This window comes from Dermacentor variabilis, chromosome 11 (genome assembly GCF_050947875.1).
Source record: "Dermacentor variabilis isolate Ectoservices chromosome 11, ASM5094787v1, whole genome shotgun sequence".
Classification (NCBI taxonomy): domain Eukaryota; kingdom Metazoa; phylum Arthropoda; class Arachnida; order Ixodida; family Ixodidae; genus Dermacentor; species Dermacentor variabilis.
Window position 1 is genome coordinate 62273063 of NC_134578.1, and position 20100 is coordinate 62293162.

The 20100-nt window shown below is 43.5% G+C and overlaps 1 protein-coding gene across 3 annotated transcripts in view; it reads left to right on the plus strand.

Moving 5' to 3' along the window:
• The window catches only part of LOC142564866 (uncharacterized), a 52770-nt gene that overhangs the window by 15359 nt on the left and 17311 nt on the right, over nt 1-20100 (plus strand). For 2 of the 3 annotated variants that reach the window (XM_075676054.1, XM_075676055.1), the window contains exons 2-7: nt 1391-1546; nt 6692-6859; nt 12979-13257; nt 14051-14203; nt 15686-15853; nt 16894-17247. In XM_075676054.1, coding sequence (XP_075532169.1) covers nt 1391-1546; nt 6692-6859; nt 12979-13257; nt 14051-14203; nt 15686-15853; nt 16894-17247 — 1278 coding nt within the window. The remainder of the gene's footprint in view (nt 1-1390; nt 1547-6691; nt 6860-12978; nt 13258-14050; nt 14204-15685; nt 15854-16893; nt 17248-20100) is intronic. The other variant, XM_075676056.1, reaches the window with a different exon arrangement.

Consider the following 20100-nt stretch of genomic DNA (forward strand, 5'->3'; position numbering starts at 1 on the left):
GGTCCCTTGTGCGTCCGATATAGAGAGTAGGACCGCACCGGCAGGCCTTCGCTAAATATTACCTTAGTCCTGTAGCCCGCCTATGCTTCTTTCAGTGAGACCTCAGTGATCGCGGAGTGAATGATGGCGAATTCAACCAAGGACTGCTGTGAAATCCGGACGTGCGATTCCCAAGGGCCATGAAGATTATTCCTTCCTGTATCAGTGGAAAGATCTGGGTCTCGTAGTAGCAGTACTTCATTACGACAGACGTTATCCTGTCGATTGCGCCATTGTAACCACAAAAAGAAAAGAAGACACACTCCCTGCAGCTGTATCGCTTACTTGTTCACCTCTTAAATGTAGATCACCCTACGATCTTCCTCGAACAATTATTTTGTCATTCATTTTTATATCATGATTGCTTCCCAAATTATCTTTACACAGAATAATTTCACTTGTTCCTGCTACATAATACGCGTTACACGCATTACTCTGCCACTGTTTTTCACTGAATTATGCGACAAAATACAACCATATTAATATTTAAAGACGTGTTAGACAATTTCTCCCATTGGTACAGTCACTATTTACTTTTTTTGCTAGATACGACACACATTTACAGTAACTACGCAGGATCTACATTTCTAATGATTCTGTTAGGCATGAACAACTTGTTCGATATACCACGCCCAAATTTCTTGTTAGAAGAAATGTTAGAATTTTATGTGCTTTCAGTGGCCAAGGTTACGAAAGCAGTTTGCCGAGCGCTCAGTCCGGTTGCCTCCAAGAATCGTTGCAGCACTTTTGTTGGATTCTGGAGCTCTCATATGCCAGACCATGGTACTAAGATTCATATAAACGCAAACGGTCATCCGCTTAGCTAAGCTAAATTGGACTGGCCCACTATGCAAGTTTTTTTTTTCTTCGGAGGATAAGGGGAAGCATAGAGGATCTTCTAGAGTTTCTGCGGAAATACACGTCTTTCAATCTGTGCTGTTTAACGTCCTTAGGAGGAATTAGTGTGCGTTCGTAAATGAAGCTATTCGCTGCACTTGCAGAGAAGCGCGAAGTGAACGCAAACGATATTGAATAAAGTAATTTGTGCGACACTTCAGTTATTGTATCACTTGCATACACATAAGTAAATTGTCAAGTTTTCCAGTCATCATGCAACTGTTTCATTTTCCTACGCTTATTTCTGGTGATATGTTTTGCAGGAGTCACCTTTGGAATAAAGTGTGATCAATTAAAATAGCTTCCTTCTTTCATATGTAGCTACGGGTTTTCATATCTTGTAATTGTTTAAAACTTGAGCAAAAGTTCCTTCAATATGAAAGGCGTGGGATGTAGTCGTTTACAAGAAGTAGCAAAGCACCAATTACTTTCGATATTTGTTTTTTCTCTGCAGATCCCATGTGCGACATCCAGTCTCCCGTTTCTCAAACTAAAAGCTGCCGCCCATTAAGATATTTTTATAACAAGGAAACGGGTCTCTGTGGGCGCACTTGTAGCAGTAATGCTCCATTCAGTACAAGGATGGAATGCGAAATGTCATGTAGAAGTGGTAAGTAGGTTTGTCCATTGCGAAGTACTCTAAATTTTCTCATTATTCTAGGTTTTCTCACTACAGATTTATTATTCATTCTTATTTTGCTAATCAATATTTAATAACTGGCTCTTTATTATTTGCATGCCTGTTTGTCCATCTCGGATAACCTCAGGGAAGTAGCAACACAGAGTGGAGTGATAAGCAAAAATACGCCACCACAAAAAACATTCGCTGATGATTACGGTACTCCATATTATGAAATTTAAGCGCAGCTGTATGTGCGTTTTTATTTCGCGATATGTTCAGTGGCGCGGACAACCTGTCTTGTGCGGCAAGTAGGAAACACAGTGAAATGTGGCGCTACTGTCTTGCTAATCGAGAGATCGCGACAAGCGGCGTTTGGGTGATGTGTGGGCGTGAGGAGTCATTCACAGCAGCCGCCGCAGCTCATGCAACGCTTTGTTCCCATACAGACGACGCACGCCACTCTGGCGCCATCTTGTTGCTATCATCGCCGCAAATGCCGTTTTGTGCGGCACTACGCTTTTTTTCTCACACTTTCTCCGCACCCTCTTCATCCGCTTTCCTCCTCACGCTCTCTTCGCTCTCGCCGTCTTTCATCTCGCGCTGCGCTACGTGTTCGCTTTCACCTTTCGCTGTTGTCATTCACTCGATGACGACGGACAACGCCAACGCCAACGATCACTGCAGGAACGGGTGCCTAAAAAAGCGTATAGATATTACAAAAAAAACAAAATGCACCCAGCCGACAAATAACTGCACAGAAGCGCTGACAGCACTGGCAGAAAGATTGAACAGGGCATCGCTTAGGCTACAGAGCGGGTCATTATGAAAACTGCAGGACAAGTTGCTGCCATCGTTGTGGAGTCTTCGCGAAAAAGTAGCCTATCCGCTGGATTTCCTGTTCTTCCAAGCTTTCAACACTCTCTGTGCGTATTAGGGGGTGAAGCTGATGGACGAATTAAGCGCAGCCCCATACTGTCGAGTTCGAACTAAATGATTTTTACAATCCATTTAAAGGCATGTTTCATCACCAGTGCTTTTCATTAAGTTCGGATGAGCAAGAAGTTGAATTACCTTAAGTAACAATAACGGGAGTCACCTTTACCAGAAAAAGAAAATTTAGCAGAGACGGCCTGCGTGTGGGAATTCGAAAGTATTATATCGATTTGGTAAAATGTTTTAATTTTGTACACTCATGACGTGGTGCCACCTCCTCCCCATTGGCTGCGCCGTTACGTGTCCAGTTACGCATGCAGTAGGCCACACCTTTAGTCAGCCGGATGGCTGCGGGGTGACTTGTGCGATGACGCACGCACTAGGCACAGTTTTATTCAGCCGGAACCTTTGAGCCCCCGTTGCGTCGGAAAGCATGCTCGTCTTACAGCCAGCACCAACTGGATTCGATTCCCACCCAAACCGAAATGTACACAATCTTATTTTCTAAGCCAATAATTTACTTTGTTTACAATAACCTCACTGAGAAATCTGACATCAATCAGAGAATTTTTTGACGTATCTCTCCTCGTTGCGCTCTCCGCGATTCTTTAGTACCATTGCTCAGTCACGCTGCCGACAACGACACCGGATATTCCCGTAATGAGGCGTATAATCCTTTCGGAATAATAGAAAAGTTGTCCACCCTGCTTTTCCATATTGCACCAATCAACTCAGCGAACTGGATTACTCAAAGAGACCTACATTAGTTTCACACGAAATCAACTTCCATAAGTGAATACTTAAAAAAAATTGAGCAATTGGTCTTTCCTAATTGCTTGAGCACACATATTAAAATTTCCGAACTGAAGCCAGTCAATTTCTGAAGCACATTCACTTGGAATAAACTTTGAAGATAGTCCCAGTTGTGAAACAAGTGCTGAAAAAGTTCTGTTAACGGTTCACCCCTAGTATTCAGTACACGCATTTTTATGAACAAAATTTCAACAGTAACAGGAACAGTAACACATTCCTAAAGCACTTTGCGTACCCATAACTTGAAATTGGCCCGACCCCCTAAATTTCTTCTTGTCAGCTCGAATATGTTGCAACGTTTGCCATTTTGTAACTGGTAAATATAGTGAGATATAGGTAAAAACTTCATTACACCTTTATTTCGGAGCACACAAACATTGTCGACCTAATAAAAGCTTTATCAAAGGTAGCAGAACCCCTAGTATGGTTCTAAGCATTTACTTTACCCGCTACTACGGAGAAAACTGGGTTTTCCTCTTTGGAAAAATCCCTGGTTTTTCCAAAGAGGAAAAACCAGTGATTGTACTCGCATGTTTATGTGGGTTCCAACCTCGAGAAGGCGCACTAGAGTAACATCGGAAGCTCTTTGGGTGCCCATTGTCGTACAACAGCTTTGATAAAATGGTGGACCACTTGCCGCTGCTGTCAGAGGCTGGCGAGGGCTGTCCCCGGGTATCAACTATTAAAAGCTGTATCAGCGGGCTCACCGCCCGGTACTCGACTACTACCGGACACCTACCTGCTTGGACTTCGGTGATGTAGCACCACCAGGCAGCTTTGTTAAGTTTCTTCTAGTTACAGGTCTAGCAATGGCATTCAAAAACCTGCAAGCTTTGTCGTTCTGCTCTAAGCGCACTTGGGAGTCAATCTTTTGGTTGTGAAAATTGTGTCCTTTGGTTAGGCAAGGCAGGGACTTTTAGCTGCGCCGAGGTGCGACAGAAAAAACCAAATTCAGGTCATGGAATTGTATTTCCTATTAGTTATCCCCTAGGCGGTGCAGAAAGACGCTCAAGAAAGTTGTTGAGCGGCCACGTAAGGTTTCAGGCTCGCTTTTCAATCGGTGTAGCAAACATGGTGCCTACATGGACATTATGTATTCCAGAAACCGGCTTGGCATCTGAAGGCGCGTGGTTCGATCCCGACCGCTGGACACACACCGGTACTGGGGGTGAGGTCTTACGAATTCCCATTATGATGGAAGCGCATCGCTTGCGTCACACGAAGGAAAACCCGGCGCGTTGCTCATAGGTTTGGCTGGCGTCGTTCGATGAAACACCATTCGGCAGCCCTCCTGGAAATTTCTGTAAGTATACTCTGAAAATGAAGGCAGTTTTTTATTACGATAGCAAAGACGTGGACACTCCAGGCGAATTTCAGCCACCGGCGTCAACGTCCGGGTCACCATCGCCATCGCCGTGAGGTTCGTATGAGACAAAGCGTGTAAGAGTGAGCGGGCGAACATGGTTCAATCTCGTGATTGAGAGCGAAGAACGCGTGTCGGATGCCTGCCCTCTCCTGTGGCGCGCTGTCAGACCGTCGGCCTGACAGCGCCTCTCCTGTCGGCCTGACAGGCCTCTCCTGTCAGGCCGACAGTGGCACCAGCTATACCCATGGTGTTTGTCGCCCTTAATATAAGAAGGTAGAACCAGCCCCCTAGCCAAGTGGCCAGCATTACAGGGATGCATTGACTGGGAGAGGTGTATTCAGAATATAACCTTGCTGTGGAGACCTAAGACAAAGACAGCACTGATAAGAAAAGCAGACTTGCGGTTATGTACCGCCTACTTCCGAATTGGTGGGTGTCCTTCAGAGCGTCGCGAACCCCCACAGTAGCCGAGCACCAAGAGAAGATTGCACTGGTACCTATCTTATCCGTAGGTACCTCCGATAAGCACTTGGCTGCCTCCATGAGGAGCAGCGCGTGCTCACCATTTCACCAATGCTTTTATGGGGACAAGGAGCACCCATAGACTCTTGAAAATCCCTATATGGCCCGCTTGCGAGAATAAAAGCGGTATAAACAACTGTGCGCGAAGCGGGGTAAATCATTATCAATTAGAAAACCCGGTTGGATTTCGGTGGCACCGGGATTCCAATTCAGTACCTCCCACATAAGAGGCGGTCGCTCCAATTTGGCGACCGTTGCGATTTCCCAGTTGTAGAATAGTCGCCTCGGTTGTGGGAGGTAGTCTGTTCGATACCTTTAGCCGCAGGTCACCCATTGGTTTAAGTGGGCGCAAGCGTTTTCTGGCCCGGCGTTCGGCTTTGTTCAGGGGCGATAAGGTTGCGCCCCCAATTCTCGTTAGAACCCTTATCAGCGCAAGAAAAGGGGGTTTGCGCCGCTCGCACGACGACCATTTCTTATGCAGCATCGCAATTGACTTATTAGGTAAGGACGCCCTCAGGTTGCGGATAAACACCGCTTTCCAGCGGTTGAGATCCTATAATAGGCGAGCACATCGCCAGGAACGCGCTTTCGCGTAATTGAACTGTGGGGGCGCAGTTGATCACAGATAACCTTCAACAAGGTCATCTGTGGTTGGAAAAGCCGCCCCCAGAGAGCGCGCACATGATACTTTAGGACTTCTGTCGATATACTAACTCCCTCCGAAGCAGCCGGGCCCACCTTCTGACTGAGAAGTCCGAGTCGAAGGTTGTCCATCGGAGTGCACGACATAACTCATCGAAATTGCCGCACCGACTGGCCGCGCCACGACGCGCGGTACTATATAAAGACAAGCTACCGGCGCCGACTGTTTCTTTGTCCAAATGACTTTTTGCACCATCTTCTTCAAAGGTTCACTCAGCTGTGCGCACGACAGAACTCGCCGAAACCACTGCACCACTGGCTGTGGGTGCGTGCCGTCAACACCTTGGCATAGGAAGGGCAACTATGGGAACAAAGCCTTGATGAGCGGCATCGGAGCGAGCTGCGGAAGAAGACGATGACGAGTGCGCGAGCAGGGGCACGAACGCGTCTCAGCTACCACGTGACTTATAGTACCACCTCCAGTCACGTCACCGTGTTTTGAACAAATCAATGCAACATGATGCATGAATACAACACGGCTATTTTAAAAACTCCATTCTCTTTCATACCAACTCACCGCCTTGTCCGCTCAAGCAGGGGAATCTTTATTCCACCTGCAACGCGTCATGATACGTACACCAAAATCCATCAGCGCTGCATTTACTTCTTGCATTTCACACAATGATGGAGAATATCTTCAATAACGTTATCTAACATGTTTGGATAACACACGCAATTGGATGTTTTTCCGGATGGTAATGACCTATGTAGTAACACACATGGTGACCGATTCGCTGAAATAGGTTATATCTGTCATATTATTCATTACAAGTGTTTTGCTTTTACTCATATTATAGTGCTCGTCTGCTTCATCAGAATGCGGCCTCATCCCTGTGACGGCAGCTTTAGCGTAAAGGTATTCCGTTTCAACGCACACAAAAGAAAATGCTATGCAAGGAAGGGTTGCACATACAGAGGAAACAACTTTCCAACTTTGGAAGAGTGTATGAGTACTTGTAGCGCAGGTAAGTGTATGGCTTGAATCTCCGACTATCCTGAATCCAAGGATGAATAGTTATATTCATATTTTGTTTGCACTTCGGAACAAGTTTCGTAACATAGTACGTTTAAGATGTAGTGCACGCTGATTGTTCCAAGACATTTGCATGTCATATTTGAGTTTTGGCCTAATGCATTCAATTATATTCGAAAATATTTCCCGGTCTTTTTTCTTTTATTTATTTCTACTTGCGATTTTTTTACAGCAAAGCTGTTAGCCTCTCGGTGGTCGCCATATTTTGTGTCCGTTTGTGAACCGAAATTATCGCCATCAGCAATGGCTCACACCCACTTAAGGCGACGGTAGAACAGCCGCCATCTTGCGTGTAGTTCAGCTTCTCCCACCAGGTCACGCCACTGACTCATGTTTTAACAAAGGGGGAAAACCTACTCTTCACTCTAGTAGCATGCTGCGGTCTGTCCCTCTTGCAAAGCCGCGACAGGTGATCTGCTGTACTTGAGGAAAATGCCCCCTCCACCTTTTCAGGACGAGTTGCGCTTTGCACCATTGTGTTTTTTTTTTGTTGCTGCCCGTGGTGGCTTTTTCCCCGCTGATACTTTCAACAATTGGTCGGTGGAACCTTTCTACATGTAAAAGAGTTATTGCTGATGATGGTTGCTATAGGCATGGTAAGTGGTTCGTAACTGCCGCTTTTGACGTGGCTGCCAGGTAAGCGCGGGCCGCTACTTCGAGAACCGTCTTGGTAAATGGCCTGCCGACTGCAGTGCTCACAACCTCGGTGGAACACAACACTTGTAATAATGATGACAGACCGACTCAAATGAAGGGAACCTTGAGTGACGTTGATATAGAACTAGATTTGTTTCTTTTTATTCCTAGTCTCAACTTTTTGTGGCATTCCACGAAGTAAGGGCCCGCTAAAGGAAGGTTCTAATCTTGAAATTGTGAATGTAACTTTGTGCTTATAAACACTACATAGAAAGTGAAGGAAATTGCTATTGACCGCAGGGACTGTCTAGAACATTCTGCTGACCCCTGAACATCGATCAGCAATGGAAGAAATGTGGCGATAAAAGAGTAAGCGTAAATGTTATTACAGAGTTAAGAGTAAAAACGAAATACTTACAACGGAGCGACAAAGTGAAAAGAAAGACAGTTCGCCTGTGGAGGAAGCTGAAGGAAGCTGACGGAAGGTGAGCAGACGGTATCTGCACGTATGTCGAGTAAAGCAGGCCCAGCTGTAAAGAGCCCCTACTCTGTCGATGTTCTACTTCGCGTGGGCGCGGGACATTGCTTTCTATTTCTTTCTAAAGACGTCGCGCTTCCTATTGTCCCACGAGCCGGCCGAATGTATTTTTGGCACTCGTCGCCATGTCGAAGCATGCGGACAAATCCCTTGAATGCTTCTCATCAGTATTTTTAGTGCTCGAGATCCACATTACAGATGTCATAAACAGCTCATATGGTCAGTCTGTACGGCCCACTGAAGAAGCGCAGACGGCAGCACACCCCGACATAAAGTCATGTGATAAAACAGGGATTATCTCATGCATCTTTACCTCAAGCAGCAATGGTGCTTGAGCTTTTAGCTCACTATTAGTGTCGGATTGTTTGTGAGAGAAACTTGAGAAGGATACTCTTTATATCGTCTAGTACACATAAACACGAACTTGAGATATGGGTAGGCGCGGTGACAATAACTGACGATACTGAGCCAAACACTCAAATCTGGAAAAAAATCTATCCGAGTATTGCCCGCTTTGTAATGTTTAGTGGCGTCATATTTGCTAAATGTTGGAACTGACATGAAACAGTTTCATAATTTTTTTGACACAGATGATGCCACCAGTAACATTTTTTTGGATTGGATTGAATAACTTTAATGAAAGGTCCTGCGAGCTACGGGACGCAAGGCCCCATAGAGCGGGCTACTCCCACGTTGGGACCGGGAATTGTAACTCCCTGGCCGCATCGTGGCCTCGCTGGACGGGCCAGAGCTGCTCCGCGAGGCCCGTGCTGCGTAATGCTTCTTGTAGCCTGGCGAAGTCTTGATCCTTGTTTCCGTGGGTCCGACCACACGGCCAGACAAGTGCTGTACGTCTAGTGTGCTACGGCAATTTTCGCAATATGATGTTTTGTATAGGTCTGTCATGTAGTGATGTAGTCTGTTCTGCGTGGGGCACGTGTTTGTTTGAAGCATGCTGAACGTGAGGGCTTGAGGCCTGGCGAGCTTATTGTGAGGTGTGCTGTATATTCTGCGGTCTAGATAATAGTGCTATGTTATCTCGTCATATGTGGAGGGAGGGTCCCGATTCTCGCTGGGATGGTCACGACCAGAATAGGTGGCGTCGTGGAGGGTTAGGTCTCGCGCGCTCCTGTGAGCCATCTAATTGAGATTGCGAGGGGCGTCCTCGAAATCTCCGAGGTGTGCCGGGAACGAGCAGGTGGTGTGATGCTGCAGCGGTGCGGATCTATTGATTATTTATAGAGCTTGGCTTGCAATTGCTCCTTTCTGAAAGGCTTTGACGGCCGAGCGTGAATCGCTGTAGACGTGGGTGGTGGTCGGGTCTGTGAGCGCGAGTGCGATGGCGACCTGTTCAGCTATCTCGGACTTGTGGGTCTTGACTGTGAGAGCGTTTGTGACTTGACCTTGCTTATTGATCGTGGTGGCAAAGAAAGCTTTCCTGGTCGGGTACCGCGCCGCGTCTACGAAAGATCTTATGACATATTTCGCGCAGGATCAACGATCTGCGTGCCAGCCTTCTGGGTTGATGGTGCGCGGGGTTCATGTTCCGCGGGAGTGGGCGAACCGTGTAGGAGTTGCGTGTGTCAGTCGGAACGCTTTGATATAGATTCTCCATTGCTGTGGTGTCATGACCTAGTTTGGCTAGGATTTCTCTACCTGGTTTGGTTCCAGAGAGTCTTGTACTTTGAGCCCGTTCATGAGCTTCGGCGATTTCTTCAAGTGTATTGTGCACCCCCAGTTGTAGCAGGAGCTCTGTCTCAGTGTTCTTGGGAATTCCCAGCGCTAGTTTGACTAACTTCCTCAGTTGTACAATGAGTTTGTCCTTCTCCGCTACCTTCCATCTGTGCATGGCCGCCACCAGTAACGAAAACGCCTGAGATTTATCATTTATTGGAAATCTTTTGTTTCAAGCAGTGCTTAGTAAAACTCGTGAGTGCTAGTAATCACATAACACCATACGGATCTACTAATGTGCAACACTCGTTGTGAATTAGCGTGTAAAGGGCAAGAAAAGTTCATTTGCACGGACCAGGCCAGCAGAAAATTTAGCTAAATTCACTTTTCCCTTGTACATTTCTTAATCAACATAGGACAATTTTCTCTTCAAAGATTTGCAGAAAAGGGCTTGCTGCTTAGTTATTGAAAGTTGCATAGTTTCAGCTTCATTGCTTTTGCCTATTCTTAGGTAATGCGTGACCAAGTATCGCCATAAATTGCCAGTTTGCCGTAATAATAACTCATGATCTGTTCATGAGAACGCAAAAGACCTTAGCATAGGTGATAAGAGGATAGTAGGCTAGAAAACCCGTAAATGTTGTTGTTCTGCGTTGAAAAGGGAAAATAGTATTAATTCATAAACTTTTCTTGATAGAGGATCTCTTCATAGAAGCCCTGTTTAATATCTCATTTAAACGCCCGGAAAACTTCATTTTGTTATGTTGAACAGTTTTGCCGATAATGCCGCACAACGGGTGCTAGTATAGTAAGAACAACATTTTTTGCTCACACTGTTTTGATTGCCAACAGCTAAGCCTTTAGGCTAGGCAAAAATACTAGGCGTAATTATTAAGCACAGAAAGTAAGCTTTCTAATGCAATCTAATTCACATCCGTCCATTGAGCCCAGAAATCACAGTGCGTCCACACACAATGACTAAAATGCGGAGAGGGTGACGCCGGAATGCGACCGGCACCTTAAGCAAGAGAAAATGCAATGGCTTATTTCCCTCGTAATGCAGAGGCTACTAGCACTCAGCAAAGTGAAAGGAAGAGTGCATGCATTCATCAGAATTACACATACAAAGTACACAACAACGAACTTCTCAATGAAGAACAAGCTAAGATCGAGCATCTGTCATCTTCAGCGATGACCCGTTCCCCCGTAAACAAGCAAAAAATACAGTGGCTCGCTCCCACGTAAGGCAGAGACTACAAGAGCTCCGCAAAGTGTAGTGAACAGTGTATGTTGAAATCACCCATACAACACAGCGAACAGCACACGTTTTAATTGAGAAAAAGCTCAAAAAAGTATCCAAACCATCTAGAACGCATTGCCTAGCCCACTCAACAGTTGTAGGGATGGTTTTTCGAAAGCATCGCTGAGACATCTACTTTCGCAGGGCCGCGATGGCGAATCACATTCTTCTTTAACAGTAGGTTCTTTAACTAGAAATTAGCTAATGCTATATTTTTTAATGTTTACAACGCGATTCCCTAGCACAACTTCTACATGACCTATGGGGATCTGCCAGTATATACTTACGTGTATCGTGGTCTTGACGATAAGGATAAGTATTATACTTCTGATGAAATGTTGCCTTTAAAAACAGCATAAATATACTTCCCTGGTGAATGTTGTGTAACAACTTGTACAGCTATAAAGAGAGTTTGCGTTGGCTAGAGATCTTGCTTAGAGCGTTCTACCGGCAGTGGCTACTACATTTCTCAGGAGTGATATACTTCGCATCTTAGCTAATGCTATATGACCAGTCAGGAATATCAGAACGGAATAAAACAGAACCTTGTGAGTGTCTACGGCAATATGGATCTTGCAAAATAGATAACTCACAGGCTTTGAAATAATTGCAGAAAGCAATTCTGTTATCGCCGTGTTATGTAGTTGAAGGACTGAGACTCTCACAACGGTGCCTATTGAAAACGAAAGCCAGAATCAAGAGCCGATAGCGAGTACAACTAGCTTAGGAACCATTGTATGCCATTTAGGTCAAGCATATATCCTCTTGTAAATGCATTACAGAGATGCATGTTGCCTCCTGCACTTCGTAAATCACGTACATCCTTAATCGTGTTGTTGGCTTGCGGCTCCCTTCTTTTCAGTTAAAAACAGTGCACGCAGGAAATCCTCTGGAAATTGTCTATGTATGTCGGAGCATTGTGCCACTTGCTCGTTTCCGCGCAACCTGGTGTCATTATCATTGTTATGAAGTTTCATCCGACGAGTATAAGCGACAGCGCTGGCATGACATGAATATGACATAAGTGTTGTGTGGAACCAGCCAAAATTTTCAGAATGAACGAGAATACCTTCTTCTCGTAAGGTAAATTTAAGTATACCCGTCTGCTTCTTCTACTTTATATATTGTAAAAATTATTTCAGTTCAGTTAAGTTACGAGAAATCATGAGCCTAAATATTGCCTTACAATGTTTTGCTTCAAATGGGAAGGTAAGATTGGCAATACTTGAACGTTTCAGTTGAACCACTCTGCTCTTGAATCTCCTACACGTGGTCGTTTATCTTAACTGAAATTCAGAAACCATAAATATTCTTATATTTATGTTGGTGTGTGATGTAACAGGCTTGGTATTTTAGGTTTCGCATTTGAACAATCGCGAGCAACTTGTGCGACGCGTATAGCCGCCAGGGATTTATTTTTATGCACGGTCACTGCTACCATGTCCAACGTTCGCAAACGCACTACCTCCCTTTGATCAAGACCTCTGTCAAACTAAATCGTCTTCTTCTTCGTACCTAGTAAGCATACGCCGCTGAGGTTGGCGAAGGCGCTACTACTGTTTTTAAGGAATACAGACATTCCGAAACGGCTCTAGTCTGAATTAGTGTTATCGGTGTTTGTTTTGCTGCGCGTGATATTGTGTTGTGATCTTTTGCCCTGATAATGACGTCCGTGCTTGCATGTCTGAGTACCCTATCTCTCTGTACTTACTGGCGCTGCTGCTGCCCACTCCATCGTTCCTCAGTATGAGGTATCAAACAGCATTTCATTTTTACTGGTTATTCTTCCTCATCTTTCACTTTCTTCTGCACTTCTCTCATTCTGGCAATATTCTTCTACAATTCTGTGTAAACAAAAAGAAGCTATTGGTATCTCAGTTTTAATTTGGAAAATGACCGTTAGGTGCAGGATCCACCGACGGAAGTGATGATGATGAAGGTGGCAATAGCCATTTGCAGCAGCAGAGGCATGCGCACTCGCCGCTTTATAAGTTGGCGGTCCGGATACAGCGGAACGGTACACAGCCTATCGCGCCGGAGTTACCGAATACTGGAGGAGCACCAAGCATTCCCCAACGTGTTACAGGCCAACAACAAATAACCGGAGCAACTGCCACGAGTCCAGCGGAGAGCCCACCACTGCACTCAGATACTGCAGCCGAATCAGGAATTGCCCAACGTGGTAATCATTTTTCTTCATGGGGTCTATGTACCGAGAGGAAATAGCGAGTTATGAAGGACGACCTACTTCCACTGGCGCTGTAATCAAAGAGTTTGAATTATTGAAGATAAAGGGCCCACGAAGTTTTAGCGTTTCTCTGTCGGTACTCGCTTCATTTTCAGCATAATAGAACCTGATGTTGTAGAAAGTTCGAACTCAGTCGTGGTCGAGATACCGCATTGGGAATTCCAGGATAGCCAATGTGACACTACCGTAGTGTGAAATCTGAAACAGATATCACAATGGGACGAAATAGCATTTGGTACTTTATGTCAGCCTTTTTGAGTGCAGTCGAGCATAACTGTTGCTGAGAAATTACTAGAGGTACATAGAAATATTTTGCACCTCTGCGAATGATGACAACAGAAGCGTTGAGCATTAGCAATGTATCACGAATGTGTAAGTGCGCAGTTTGATGGAATGTTATATACCCTGTGGCATACAGTGATCTTGCTTGAGAATAAAAGAATAGACCAGTACCGATTGCACTAGGGAGAGATACGTCTATGTAGCCGCAGGGTGGTTTCAAATGTAACCACGAAAAAGGAAGCAGGTATTTATTGCAGAAGAACGCCACGAACATGAAAGGTGGTACAGACTTTAAATATCGGTTGATCGATTGATTGATTGTTTGTCGATGATTCTCCTATGAATTCAGGATGCATTAGGCTATTTGCATGAGATTTAACGGTTCATTTGCCTCGTATTAGGAGCTGTTGATGTGACGATCTTTTTTTGTTTCTGTTTGCTAAAGATGGACGGTGCACTGCCAATGTCTCGAAGTCCACGCCTTCCTGCAACTCGCCTATGTACTACTTCGATCAGAATACGCGGCTCTGCAGACGCACCTGCTCTGAACAAGCACCGTTTCAATCTAAATCAGAATGCGACGGCATATGCCGAAGCGGTAAGGAGATTTTGACCCACACACACGCACACACACACACACACACACACACGCACAAGTAGTTAGCACCGCGGGTGCACTTTAAAAAGAGCTGTACATTTCTACCGATAGTATTTGCCTAGTCCATGCAAAGGGTGTAACTACACATAAAATTTATCGTTATTCATAGACAAAAATATTACAGTTGCATCGCGCCATTAAATTATACATGCATGAAAGGTAAACTTGCACCAAATAGTTTCCCCAGTGTATATTAAGGACAAAAAATAATTACCTCGAATCAAGTCACGTTTTGCAACATTGTTAATGTGCCGAATATTGCTTCGAAAGTAAAGAACATTTATGTTTGAGCGTATCATCTTCCAAGATTTGCAGTGAAACACAAGAAAAATTTACATTCGAAATGAAACTAAAGCCAAATAGAGCGCCGATGGGAGCAGGCGTTCGAATTTACAAATTTTATCCAAGTGTCGCATTACTGCTACGTGACAGTGGCATACCCAACGCTAAACAGCAATATCACTAATTGCGCTAACTTCGTACTCATACAGGACCTGTATTTAATGGCTTATGTAAAAAATGTGTGTTTCTTTCACACAGACTATTCGAGCTCTCATCATTCTTGCATGCTTTAGTTATAGTTTTAAGGAGGACAAGAAATACTGTGTCATCAGTGTAAATTTAGATGCCTAGATGCAATAATATTGTCTTCCGCTTGTGAATAAATTAATGAGCAGTACGTATTTCTGACCGGTATTTATATGTTGATCATTATAAAATGTTTAAAGTATAGCTCTTGTTTTAAACCCCAGGCCCTCCATCCACAACAATTGTTATAATATTTACTCTTTAATATCAAATACAAGGCGAGTTTCGCAAACTAAAACATTAGGCATGTAGATGAACCTCAATTTCTCTGTGGAGTTTCCTTTTTCTTAATTAAGGATGTCAGAACCATTACAACTCAAGGGCTACCTACGTATGGGACAACACTAATACGGTGGAGACTTTCGAGCAATCTGACAAGCAGCAAATAACCTGTAACACTTCCCTACAACGGTACAAATTAGGTCAACAAAAACTCAACATTTTTCTCTGCCCACCAGTCAATCAGAAATACTTCTTTTTAATTATGTATATATCCTTTCTCAATGGAAGCATAAGTTAACAAAGCTGATCCCCGTCAAACTGCCAACATTGTGGCTGGTGACTATGGTCTGCTGCTCCTCCCAGACTCGCGTGTTTAGGGCAATCTCGACAGGCCGAAATTTAGTTGGGACTGTAAAGATACCGAAAATGACAACCGATTTTGGGTATTACGCATGAACATGTATTGCCCGCTTGTGAAATTGCACGTTGGTTTAGGGCGTAATTTGATGATCATGATTTTTTGTTATGAACTCACATTGTGTGATTTCCAGTACTTACTTTATTATTTTTATTTTCGCATTAACAAATGATTTTTATCTGTTTAAATTCCAGTTCTTGTGTGTTTTGATCAACAGCGACCTCATCCCTGCAAGACCCATAGCAACAAAGTTGTATATTACTTCGATGCTCACAAAGGAAAGTGCTTTGCTAGAACAGCTTGCACTAACACAGGGAACAACTTTCCGACTATACAAGAGTGCAAGCGCACATGCGGTGCATGTAAGTACACAGAGAATATTTGGACTGCTGATGTACAAGATAGTCTGGGAAATCATGGTTTCTTTGTTGAGAAAGCACAAATGCAAATTTGAAAATACACCTTTCTGCATAAACGTTAAACAACACCATTCGTATCTACGAAAGTGAGAACGAAAAAATGAAATTCTTTCTATTTAGATTTTGAAATACTCTATCTGGTCAAATAAGAATTCACAAAGTTTCAGTACCTTCTTCCATGAGGAATGGCCAAATCTTGACTTCCGAACAGCAATACCTTGATGGACTTTCAATATCGGAGAGGCCCATAATTTGCCAAGTTTATTATTTTCATAATGCGAAATTTTCGTATTGCGTCCACTTGAAGCTTTGTTCTATAAGGAGCAAAATTTATAATGTGTTCATCCCTTTTAAGCGTTCGCTAGCTTTTATCCAAGAAAAATTTTAATGCTTTCATACCCAAATTCTGTTATTTTGACAAGCTTTGTGGCCACGTTCATTTTTGTTCCGTTAATGAGTAGCACATTGTTGGATATCTATAAAATGAAGATATCAATATGACCATCTTTTAATTCGAGACCGTCTTTATCTCTGTCTTGAGGGCTACATCGACTTGCTAAAATCGCAATGAAAATTTATTTTTATAACGATTACAGAACAGAATAATACAGGCATAGATCGACTTCATTTAGGAATATCTCTGAGGGTGCATTTCTTAGAAAATATAAATACCTTTTTAAAGAACTGGAGAATAAAATTGATGGGCTCAGTTATAATTCAATCACGCCAACAAAATAGCTTGGGTTGCCTTTAGCTGCTTAAAGGAAATTCGAACTGGAGTTTTCAAAGAATAGTTCCCTATATAGTGTTTCTAGGGTGCATAATAGAAGTCTTACTTTTTCACTAACTTGATGACAACATGAATGAGACACTAGAAAAAAGACTATAAGTGGGATGCAATTTCCCTCGGTAATGTGGTTCGTAATGTAAATACGCAAAAAAATATATGCGGCAATTTTCGTTCCAACTTTCAAAAACACCAGACGCAGGATTCAAAGGCCAGACTGAAATCAACAAAGAAACTGCACTCGCTCCAAGCAACGGGAGGCTATCACAGCCGCCGAATCAAGGTGTGCCAAGCCAGGAGACACCACCCAATATTACACATGAAGAAACAACTCACTCGGAAGGCTACTTCGTGTCACCAAATAACAGACCAGCCTCCGCCATTCCAGAGGATGGCACAGCTTTGGCACCAAGTACGTCACATGGAGAAGCGCCTGCATCTCCTGCGCTGGGCACCGATATGTCGCCGATTATCGGCCCAGCGACTCCTCCGAGAGGAAATAAACCTGACACATCAGATGCTGCAATTGCATCGGCTATTCCACAGCAAGGTAAGAAATGAAAATTAGTGTCCCAGTATCATCTAAACGGTGCACGAGGTACTTGATAAGGTGGTTTCTTATCGCCATAGACATTAAAATTCTCAATCTATCTACCTAGTCGCCTAAATTCGCATTCACCAACACGTGTGTCACCCTACTAGCACGTTGATTTCACGGTGTCAGGTAGCCTTCTCACAATGAACATGAAACCGTAAGCAGTCTTATTCGACTGATAAACAAACCATGGCCGGTTGGGCAGTGTCAGCACGTAAGAGTTTGTGGACGATTACCTTGTAAGCCATTGGCAGCGTCAGTAAGCAAGAGTTTGTGGACGATTACCTTGTAACCCAAAAAGAAATAAGCGATGTCGCCTGGGAGGCGCCACTAAGAGGTCGAGTTTTCAAGACAGTAGATACCACGATGAGAGCAAATTCTATAAAGCTGGTCATGTCAATTCCAGAGTAGTTTAAGTAGTACATTAACAGCCGAGCTTCGTAGCCACCAGGGGATTTGGTGCCATGCCTAAAAATTCATTTCTAGTAACTCTTCCTACTGTTGATAAGGCGTCAACTTCGTCCTGTGAAATGTTCTTAGCGACCGAATGTGCAGCCACATTTTCGCCCACTCTTGATAGATACTATATGAAATAGGAACCAAATTCCTACCTTTGGTAAATATCCCACAGCGCACTGTCACCAAGGAGCCAACTATCCAGGTGTGCTGGCGTCTCGCGAAAACTACATGAGGTCGAACGGCAATTTGTCATTTGTAATACCTAATTTTTTCGCACAGATGTGCGTAAGGAGTCTTGCTCACTCGTCTGAAAAACTGTGACATGTCCAGAAAAAAAATAACTTTAGCAGTACACCTAGTTCATTCAATTTTTGAGGTATGCAGTTGACATTACAACATGCATCCTTTTTTAGCTAATCAGGTGGTATATAATCAATTTACTACAAAAGCTTTGTTATTCTAAGCTTTCCATTGTTTGATTAGTGAATAAAATATCCGTAGATTATTACATGATTGATGGTGCAACGCGCAATCCCCACATTTGTTTATTTTTGTACCCGCACTTCGTAAAGACCATAATTCTTGACCGGTTGTGGCCGAACCGCAAACTATCTACTACAGGCGTGACGCCAAGAGATGGATTTTCTGTTCCAGACAAGTCAGGCAGAAACATACACTCCCCGTATGCGGAGATGGGCAGCACGTCTACCTTATGAAGCAGCAGGTCTGCGTTCCATCGTCTGTCGGAATATGAGACTCACCCTTGTGGTCGACTCGTGACTCATTTTTAAGAACCTTGAGCTCAATGACGTACCCGTAATTCACGGCCGATGGGTGTTTTCACATTCAACCTCCATCAGGCTGTCGCTGCCGTAGTGAAAAAACATAACCAGTGGCCTAGAAGAACAGAACTATGTAATACCGCATATCTCAGTAGTTCTCGCGTGTGGGGTGACGTCATGTTGGTCGTGAGAATGCTCACCGTTTATTGCATCGAATCCCTGCTTTAAAAAGGAAGACAAAGAACATGCTTGTCAGGTGTAACAAGAGACAAAGTTGTGAAGACACAACGTCCGTCACACAAACAACTTTGCAATATATGGCTCACCAAACACGAAAACAGCATTTATCTACAACGCTAGCGCCAACACTTCGAAGCCTCAGAATGGTGTCTTAGGTAAGCACGAAGTACTTTTTCCAGAAGCAATTGAAGCATCATGCTGATAGAGCTGTTCTGACTGGCACAATTTATACGAAATTGTGAGACAGCTGGATTAATAAAAGAATAAATTGGGCCTGTGCGACGTGTGTTTCAAAATATTTTTGCAAGGTTCAGGCTAATTTTCAGCAATATGAAGCATGCAGTCCGGTTTCCAAATTGTGCAAACTAATTTTAGAAAGCCGTCTGACGGACACACGGCATACTCAAGAACACCATTTCAATTAAAACTAGAGTCGCACAAATACATACAGCTATTTTTTCTTCCGTCTGCACAGGCGTCTTAGTTTAATTTTATGAATGCTGCAGTTCTTCGACAGGTGAAGTACCATTACGATAAGGGCAGGCAATAGGAATGTCCACTCAATAAACCAGCTTTCAAAGTGAAAAGATGTACAAAGTGCATCTGTGGCTCAATAGTATGGAATGATAAGTTAATTTTATTTTTACTGCTTGGTGAAATTGCATACGTTATCCAGACCACGCATATGACTACTTTTCAAATATTGTTGGCGAGCGCAATTTCTCGGTTGTTGTAAATTCTGTAAAAGAATACAGAATAAATAGCCTTCGCAAAATTTGCCAAATTTTACGAGTAAACCACGGTTGAGGTCAGTATCATTGACTTAGTAAGCACAAGGCTAAAACATTTTGGGTAATACCTAGATTGCCGGGATAGCCAATGTCCTTGCTCAAATCCACCTTGTTTTAAGCCAGTGTAAATAATGAAAACACTTAAAGGGTAATCTGGCTCTACTCTCTTTTATTCCTTGCGTAGGTTTCAATGCTTCATCGATGTATAGTTACTAAAAGCTGGTAAATAATTTCCAAACATAGCGCGCAGCTCGAACCCAACTATTAAATCATCAGAGAAAAGAAAATTGCCTTATTTAGTTGGTCGTATTGCACTTCCTTTAAAAACTTCACGTAATGTTCCAATGTTTTCGCATACATTTTGAAAATTCATTACTTTGTGGAGCACTATAAAGCACTCAAAGAGGTGCAAGCAAACCTTAATACCAGGACATGTTTTGCAGTGTCCTTCATTGATCTTTACATAGGTGTTGTAATATGAAACTTTCATTTTTAAGCGTTTTCTTGCATAGAAGCGTGATGGCTTCGGAGAAAAC